Source organism: Pituophis catenifer, unplaced genomic scaffold (assembly GCF_029215685.1).
Source record: "Pituophis catenifer annectens isolate HBS135680 unplaced genomic scaffold, rPitCat1.0.hap2 SCAF_4, whole genome shotgun sequence".
Classification (NCBI taxonomy): Eukaryota; Metazoa; Chordata; class Lepidosauria; order Squamata; family Colubridae; genus Pituophis; species Pituophis catenifer.
Window position 1 is genome coordinate 119,640,735 of NW_027256884.1, and position 9,599 is coordinate 119,650,333.

Sequence of the window (9,599 nt, forward strand, 5' to 3'; positions counted from 1 at the left end):
GAATAGTCACTAAGAGAATGGTTGTAGGGCAAGGACTACCAGTACAGTACTTCCCACTCCCAGATACCCTATCAAAAGAACATATCATCTCTATTCCTTACACCCCAAGTGTTGAATGGGAATTGCTGGATTTTAATGGACAAAATTAGATGCTGCCTTTGAAGGGTTGTATGTCAGCCACCAAAATGTTCAGGCAAATGGAGGAACATGGTGGACGTATATAACCATTTCCTGAAGCACACTCCAAATACAATGGATGAACTCATAGGTGGATTGCTTTCCAGAACAAACCCGTTTTCTGCATTCACACAATCTCATTCCTCGCCTAATCTGTTTGAGCACGTGAGCTTCAAGAATGAGGAGTGACTGGCTTCGGAGTGTGGTTTGATTTGTTTTATCTGAACAGACTAGGCTAAATCCTAGCCGTGGTCCACAATTACCAATTAATCAAGCATATGAATCAAGCCAAGTCTCCATAGATAAAAACAGTTGGGTCCAATTTGGGTGGGGTGGGGTGGGGGGGGGAAGAGTAATTTTAGCCGACATTTTGGCAAGAAGGAAATTATTAACCCAAATGCTGGTGAGGATTCCATCATGACCTTATCGTTCCCCGAATAAAAATCCCTTAGTATGGGTAAAATTAGGTAATAATTTTTCCAAATCACTAAACTAACCTTGGGATATTTCAAGCACTGTAAAATAGGAATCTGACTTTTTCCTTACTTGAGTTTTCAAGGCTTGAAGCTGGGCATCGTAATTCTGAGCCATCTCATATTTTGACTTTTGTAAGCTGTCCAGTTTCTGTCTGAGTAAGCCCACCTGTATTTGAAAGGGATGTTATTTGGAGCCTTCAAACAAATCCAATATTGAAATTATTCCTACACTGGGCTACGTAAGAATAGTTTTCTTCCATTCAATTATGTCTGATTCTTGGAGACTACCTGGACAAATCCCTGCAATTTTCTTGGCAAAATTTTCCGGAAGTGATTTGCCATTGTCTCCTTCCTAGGGCAAGGAGAAAGTGACTGGCCCAGGGTCATCTAGCTAGCTTAGTGCCTAAAACTGGAGTAAACGCACAGTCCCTTGGTTTCTAGCCTGAAGCCTAAACCATTACACCAAACTAGTGGTGAAATCCAAATTTTTTTACTACTGGTTCTGTGGGCGTGGCTTGGTGGGTGTGGTGTGGCTTGGCGGGCGTGGCAGGGGAAGGATACTGCAAAATCCCCATTCCCACCCCACTCCAGGGGAAGGATACTGCAAAATCCCCATTCCTTCCCCACCCCTGGGGGAAGAATATTGCAAAATCTCCATTCCCACCCCACTCTGGGGTCAGCCAGAAGTGGTATTTGCTGGTTCTCCGAACTACTCAAAATTTCCGTTACTGGTTCTCCAGAACTGGTCAGAACCTGCTGAATACCACCTCTGGGTTCCAGCTCCCAGTGGGGAAAATGGATATTTAAGTGGAGATGGTATCACAGATTGTTTTGCTCCACAGTTACTTGGGGCGGGGGGAGGAGAGTAATAGATTTGTTTTTTTCCTCCAGATTTAAGAAGGAAACTTCAAATCGACCCATCTGTCCTCCAGACTGTTGATCCTCGTGAGAAAGTCATGGAAATGGTGGTTTCTTTGGCTGTTGAGTTGAGTGACAGGGAGGCAGGCTCTTCCATCAAGTTAATAGCTGTGATGCAGCCTAAATTATGGGCACTAGAACCACAATTCCTCAATTCTAATACATTTTTTTGGATCAATGTTTCTCAACCTTAGCAAGATATGCGGACTTCAACTCCCAGAATTCCCCAGCCAGCATTGAAAATTTCAGAGTTGAAATCCACATATCTTAAAGTTGACAAGATTGAGAAACACAGTTTATAATTTCGTCTTCAGTTTAAAAAAAAAAAAACTTTTTTTAGAGATAGATAAGTGTTTCTTTTTGGTGGTGTTTGTTATTTAAAAATGTTTGAGAATGTTTGAGAATGAAATGTTTACTGATTTTTGCTTGTCTTGCAGAAAACGGAGAATTGGAAAGATTAAAATATTTAAATGGGCAGAAATAACTTTTCTTTTTTTGAAAAAGTGAATAGAAAGAACCTCTTGGTGGGAAAGCTGTCTTATTATCAGCTGTAAAACAACACCTTGAAGGCTGATTATCAAAGCACAAGATGCCTACTTTAAAGGCAATATTTGACTTATGGGCCTGTGAAGGGCTTGGATTTTTTAACACTCTGCTGGAACTAGGAGTTACTACTGAAGATGAACAAATCCCTTTTGAGACCACAGAGATGGACACATACATTGGATTTACAAATGCAATTGGATGGCCATTTAAAAATGGAAAAAGACACTGTGGGTTACTCTTTCAAATTATAATGTAAGAGATTCAGGGGTGGGCTGCTGGGGGTTCTCAGGGGTTTGGGAGAAACTCTAGCTAAGATTCTGTACAGTTCGGAGAACTCTCAAATTCCACTCCTGGCTGGCCCCACCCACCCCGCCCCTTCCCTCCCCGGAGTCCCAACGTGGCCCATTTTGGATGCAGGTAAGTGCAGGGTGTGCGCATAGGCTTGAGGAGGGTGAAAACTGGGCCTACCAGAAGTTCGGAAACGGGCCCGTTTCTGCCTCCAGAGGCCCTCCGGAGCCTGGGGAGGCCGTTTTCGCCTTCCCGGAGGCTTGAGGAAAGCTTCTGGAGCCTGGGGAGGGCAAAAACGACCCCCCCATGGTGGTGTAGGAGGCCAACTAAGCCACGCCCACCATGGCCATGCCCACCCAGCAACCGGGCAGAGAACCTCTTGCTAAAATTTTTGAAGCCCACCCCTGAAGAGATTTATTGGAACTACTTCACAGAAACTACAAGTGAACTTGGAAGCCGATAACTGTGAGAGAAAAGGAAAAGATGCTAAAAGAAAACAGGAGTCATAATATTATTTACAGGATTTAAGGATGGTTGGGAAGAAGGGAAAAATTTAGATTTAGAATTCAAAATGATTTGTATAACTTTTGGTTACACAAAAATTCTGTTGAGGAATTACGAATATCTGGTCGTCTCTAACCTGATCCAGATCTCTGTACATACAAATCCTAATTATCAGAAGGGAGAGAGCAGAGAAATATATCTTTGCACGCAAAAGAATTCGTTAGGAGGCTTCTACTTTTTATTTTTTAAAATGCTGATCCACTCTGCACAAAACACTGTTTAGTAGGAGCCAGAATGCCTTTCCTTCCTTCCAGCCTGCTCTGTCGAAACCTAATTATTTTATAGAGTCTATCTTTTTGAAAAAGGGGATAAATAATGCAAAATATCAGTTATATTTATTCCGTTGCCTGGTTCACACATTTTGCTACATTATGTTCCTGTCAGGTTTCAGCTCAGCATGATGCATGAACCCATTATGGCTTAGCATTCTATGTGGCGGGAAAAGCCTCCACAGCTTGTGCAACAAAGTATTATTTTAAAATGGTTTATCCGTTATGTATGAATGCAATCCATGTATAAAGGTTAGGTAGGAGGCCCTGGATCAGAGGTGGGTTTCAGCAGGTTCTGACCAATTCTGGTGAACCGGTAGTGGAAATTTTGAGTAGTTCGGAGAACGGGTAAATACCACCTCTGGCTGGCCCCACCCCCATTTATTCTCTGCTTCCTGAGCCCCAGCTGATTGGGAGGAAATGGGGATTTTGCAATAACCTTCCCTGGAGTGGGAAGGGAATGGAGATACAGTATCCTTCCCCTACCACCCCACCAAGCCACACCCACCATGCCACACCCACAGAACCAGTAGTAAAAACATTTGAAACCCGCCACTGCCCTGGATATACTATTTTTGTTCTGGAACATTTTATACATGGTCTATTAAACTTCCAAACCCCCCCCCCAACCCCAGAAAGATCAGGAAAATATTGCTGAGAGAAGACCTGATATGTCTGTTTGTCTATCTGTGTTTGTGCATGTGCGCGCGTGCCAGCTGGATGGTGTAGTGGTTAGAGAGCCACTTTTCACATAGGATACCAGGGTGTGAATCCTGGCCGTACCAATAGCCGTCCTTGGGCAAAGACCTCCTACTACTTCACCTGGCTGCTTCAGACACAAGAGTGACACGAACTAGAAGAATCATGCCACCTCAGACATCATCCGATTAACAGATGTGGGGGACAGAAAACAATCTGATGATGTGGGCTAGCTTAATGAAACCATACATGGTCTAGCTTAAAGAAAAGAAGAACTAGGGGTGACATGACAGCAATATCTAAGGGGCTGCCACAAAGAAGAGGGGGGTTGACCTATTCTCCAAAGCACCTGGAGGCAGGACCAGAAACAGTGGATGCTAACTCATCAAGGAGAGAACCAACCTAGAACTAAGGAGAAATTTCCTGACAGTGAGAACAATTAATCAGTGGAACGACTTGCCTCCAGAAGTTGTGGGTGCTCCAATACTGGAAGTTTTTAGGGCAATTGGACAACCTTTTAGAATTGAATAGAGTAACAGAGTTGGAAGGGACCTTGGAGGTCTTCTAGAACAACCCCCTGCTTAGGCAGGAAACCCTGCATCACTTCAGACAAATGGTTATCCAACATCTTCTTAAAAACATCTTCTTAACAACTTCATGTCACTCTTGTGTCGGAGGCAGCCAGGTGAAGTAGTAGTGTTGGAGCAATCACAATTTCTGCAGGCAAGTTGTTCCACTGATTAATTGTTCTAACTGTCAGGAAACTTCTCCTTAGTTCTAAATTGCTCCTCTCCTTGATTAGTTTCCACCCATTGCTTCTTGTCCGGCCCTCAGGTGCTTTGGAGAATAGCTTGACTCCCTCTTCTTTGTGGCAGCCCCTGAGATATTGGAACACTGCTATCATGTCTCCCCTAGTCCTTCTCTTCATTAAACTAGACATACCCAGTTCTTGCAACCATTCTTCATATGTTTTAGCCTCCAGTCCCCTAATCATCTTTGTTGCTCTTCTCTGCACTCTTTCTAGAGTTTTGTCTGAAATGGTATAAGGTTTCTTGCCTGAACCAAACTAGGTAACATCATCAGTGCTAGTCTAGTCTGCCAGTGCTAGTCATCAGCTGACACCCACTAGTGTGGGTAATGAAACATCTGCAAGAAAGCAAACAAGCTCAGAGAGCACCAAGGACCTCTGATTTCAACCTTGAGCTACAAACCTTCTCCTTTAAGGACCATAGTTCCCTACCCCTGTTAAACCCTCCCATGGTTATGAAGTATAACAAGGCTAAGATTTAGATTTCAACATAGATAAAATGACTGGGGATAAGATAGCGACGGGGGTGAAGTATCAAAAAGAGAAAGTCCCTCATTAATTAATATCTTCTTCTATGTACTATGTATTGTCTATGTCACAGGTGTAAAACCCGTCATGTCACGTTGCCATGACGATGTCTTTCCCTTCATGGAGCTGGGGTGGGCACAGCCTGCGTGTGACACATCTGGCCCGCGGGCCACCAGTTTGACACTCCTGGTCCATGTTGTTTCCTTGGCAACCACAAGGCAAAATGGCTACCCAATCTACTTATTCTACAAGCCAGGGACTTTCCTCTGGACTTCTATCCCGCAACTAATCAGGCTGGCTTCTGTTCATCTTTTTTGAGATCATCCAAGGGAAATGATTGTGCAGACCCTCCCATTCAATGCAACAGTCACAAAATAAATGATGCAACTTTACCTCTTGACCTTTCTGATCTAATTTGCTTTGGGCACTTGCTAACTCTTGATCCCGGATGGTCATTCTTGCTTCCAATCCCTGCATCCTCTTTTCCCATTCCAGTTTCTTCTTGTTTACCATTATGTCGATCTGGTGCATTAGTTGTTGAAGTTCAGCATCACAAGGGATAGACCTAAAAGCAACCATTCGTTTCATTCTTTAAGCAAATTAAAACATCTACAGAACCCACATTTTATCTGGAAAATGACAACTCCCCCTTTCCATTAGTCCGTCTTTTTGTGCTGGGAAAACTCTGCAAGGAAACAATACAAGTAGTCCTCGACTTACAACAGTTCATTTAGTCACCAAAGTTATAACAGCACTGGAAAAAGTGACTTCTGAACATTTTTCACAAGGTACAACTTTTGCAGCATACCCATGATCATGTGATCAAAATTCAAACGCTTGGCAACTGGTTCATATTCACGACAGTTGCTGTGTCCCAGGGTCATCTGATCCCCTTTTGTGACAAGCAAAGACAAAGGGGAAACCAGATTCCCTTAACAACTGTGGCAAGAAATGTCATAAGATGGAGCAAAACTCACTTAACAAATGTCTCACTAAACAACAGAAATTTTAGGCTCAATTGTGATCATAAATTGAGGATTATCTGTATTTAGACACTGCTCATTTCTAAGCTAAGACACTTGTGATGATGTGTTCAGATCAAGCTTTGGGGTGCCATTGACTTGGTTCATACAAAAGTAAATATGTAAATATAAAAAAAAAAGTAAATATTGGCCAGTAGTGGCCAAAATTGTGGAAACCTTTTGGGAAAAGTGTATTTTTGAGGTATGATGGCTAATACACACTTTTTTTTTGGAGTTTCAAGGTAATTATATTCCACTGCTGGAATGGCCTGGGAATAGCCTAGACCTTAACCCAATCTGGAAAATCTATGGAGCCGACTCAAGATACTTTTTTTTTTTTTTTTTAATTTGATTTATATGCCGCCCTTCTCCGAAGACTCAGGGCGGCTTACAATGTGCTCAGCAATAGCCTTCATCCTTTTGTATATTTATACAAAGTCAGCTTATTGCCCCCACAAACTGGGTCCTCATTTCACCTACCTTAGAAAGGATGGAAGGCTGAGTCAACCTTGAGCCTTGGCGAGATTCGAACCCTGCAGTAATTGCAGGCAGCTGGTCTTAAGCAGCTTTAATAACAGGGTGCCTTAAACCCTTGTACTACCAAGGCTCTTGGTAACTGACTTGTTAGTCAGAAGCGACCCAGCAATAAAACCCAGTTAATAGAAGCAATCATTCAATCTTGGTTTCACATGATAACAGCTGCAAAACTAAAAGACTTGGTTCACTCCATGGGAAGACGTTGTAAGGCCATAATTCATCCTAAAGGTTACCCAACTAAGTATTAACTGACATGGTGATAATTTTTGTATATCTCATTTTTTCTATGGTGATAATTTTTGTATATCTCGTTTGTTCTACATGTTTCACTTTTCTTCTTTATACTGTAGCTGCTATTCTAATAGCAAATCCTCCATAAATGTTATTGCATTACATTCTTGACTAAATTATCTTTCCATTGATATATAATTTTATGGTACTACAAAAAAAAAAGTGGTGTTATTAGCTAGTTTTAGAAAATACCCTTTTCCCAAAAGGTTTCCACGATTTTGGCCACTACTGCAACTTGCTTTCCAAGGGATCATCTGCCCAGCTACGTCATCTGGCTGCGAGATGCCCTACCTTTCCTTTTGCCACGTCCTCACAATGGATCCTCCACCTTGTAGCTACATGACTGTTGCAACGGGAAATGCCAAGATACTACTTCTACAAACTACTTTGCAAATAACCTTGATTTTGGGCCTGTTTCCCAGGATACTTGAGAGAAAATCACACACAGATCAGCTAAACTAAACTACTTCTGAATTGCATAGAATTGGGTTGAGCACCATTGCAGGTAAAATTTAAATTGAATTAAAACTCTATAGGTAACCCTTGATTTATGAACAGTTGCTTAGCGGCCATTTGAAATTACGACAGATAAAAAAAGAAGGTTACTTATGACCCAGCCTCAGAGTTACAACTGCCATACCACTTCCATGGTCAAGTGGCGACATTTGGGTCACTTGGCAATCAGCTCACATTTATAACAGGTTGCAGCATCCTACAGTCACATGGCAACAAATACCCATTGGATAAGCTGAATTCGGATTTATGTCCATGCGATTTGCTTAACAACCACAGGGCTCACTTAACGACCCTCATAAAAATAGTTGTATAATCGAGTCTGGTCAAATAGTGACTCAACTTATGACTGCAAAGACTTATGACCAAAATCCTGGGCTCAATTGTGGATGTAAGTCGAGGACTTTGTGTAATAGGCCAAGATTGTCTCTTTGCCAGGAAAATAAATAAATAATCCCAAACTTCAGGAAATCTCTTCTTGATGATGTACTAGCCTACCATTTTACACTAAAGCTTTTGAAGTAGCCCAATTAGATAACAATTAAAAATGTTTTTCAACAAGATTCCTTTGATGGGGGTGGGGGGAAAGGAGGGTAACTGATCAACTGTAACCCTTTTCCTAATTAGCAAGTTTATGCGTGCCAGAGAGTTAAAAAAATGAAAAGAAAACTTCCCTTCTTTGACCAGGTTTGGAAAGTAATTTCAGCGACTAATGAGGGTCAATTAAGAAAGCCCTCCTAATGAAAAGCAGTTAGCCCCATTGTGGCTCCATAGCCCTAATAAATGAAATCTTAAATTCTTCAGTATCAAGCATTTAGGGTGCTAATTAACAGGCTGATTGGCTTTTGCATCTGTAATAGTGACACAATATGATTTGCGTATTTGTGGTTTCTAGAAGAGTGTTTCTCAATCTCAGGAACTTGAAGATGTGTGGACTTCAATTCCCGATTATTATGTGTTGTGATGTGTTGCAAGGCTACCGAGGCGATTAAATGCGTTTTTAGGGAGGAAAAATACTGGGAGTTGAAATCCATGCATCTTAAAAGTTGCTGAGGTTGAGAGACACTTCCCCACAACCTCCTTAGATTCTCAAATATATGTTCTGGCCCAGCTCCCCAAACACGACAAACCCTCTGAACTGAAAGGAATCAAAAGATTCCATTTTTAGGAGCGCCGACAGCCCCGGCAAAAAGTTTCTCTCTCAATGCAGGCTAACAAGTCCGGCTGGCCGGAAGATGAATAGTCTGCCATATCTCTGCCCCCTGCCTTTTATCTCCAGAGTTAGCAGCAGTGACTCTTCCTTCCCCAGGATCAGCCCACTGATTTCCACTGCTCTCCTTTCCTCTGCCTTCTGTGCATCTGCGTGTCAGGCATTGGGCCCAGCTGTTCCTCCTCTTCCTCATCAGCCACCTCCAGACCTGGGGGCTGTTGACTCTCCATCTGAGGGCTGACAGATGGTCCAGACTCCGCCCCTGTCTCTGTCTCTGTCTTTCTCTGTCTCTGACTCTCTTTCTTTCTCTCTCTCTCCCCTCCCCACACCATTCCCTCTTCTCCCTTGGAGCTCTCAGGTTGCCTTGATGCGGATCCTGATTCCCACGTCTCCTCCTCTGAGTCAGCTGCTAGAGGGGCCAGCAGCCGACAGGCCACAACCGTATTTTCAAAATCTAAAGAAGTTTTGAAATCTCAGGTAGTCCTCAACTTGCAGCTATTCATTTAGTGAACATTCGAAGTTACAAGGGCACTGAAAAAAGTGCCTAATGACCATTTTTCCACACTTATTTATTTATTTATCAAATTTATTTATCAAATTTTTATACCGCCCTTCTCCCAAAGGGACTCAGGGCGGTGTACACTTAGAACCGTTGCAGCATCCCCATGGTCATGTGATCAAAATTCACATGCTAGGCAACAGGTTCATATTTATGACAGTTGCAGTATCCCGGGGTCATGTGATCACCTTTTG

General features: G+C 42.5%; 1 protein-coding gene across 1 annotated transcript in view; it reads right to left on the reverse strand.

The window, feature by feature from the left end:
- The window catches only part of DEUP1 (deuterosome assembly protein 1), a 63,356-nt gene extending 57,504 nt beyond the window's left edge, over positions 1–5,852 (reverse strand). Inside the window, exons 1-2 of the mRNA XM_070943673.1 lie at positions 5,667–5,852; positions 724–819 (exon numbers count right to left, since the gene is read on the reverse strand). Coding sequence (XP_070799774.1) covers positions 724–819; positions 5,667–5,852 — 282 coding nt within the window. The remainder of the gene's footprint in view (positions 1–723; positions 820–5,666) is intronic.
- Positions 5,853–9,599: the final 3,747 nt, after the last annotated feature.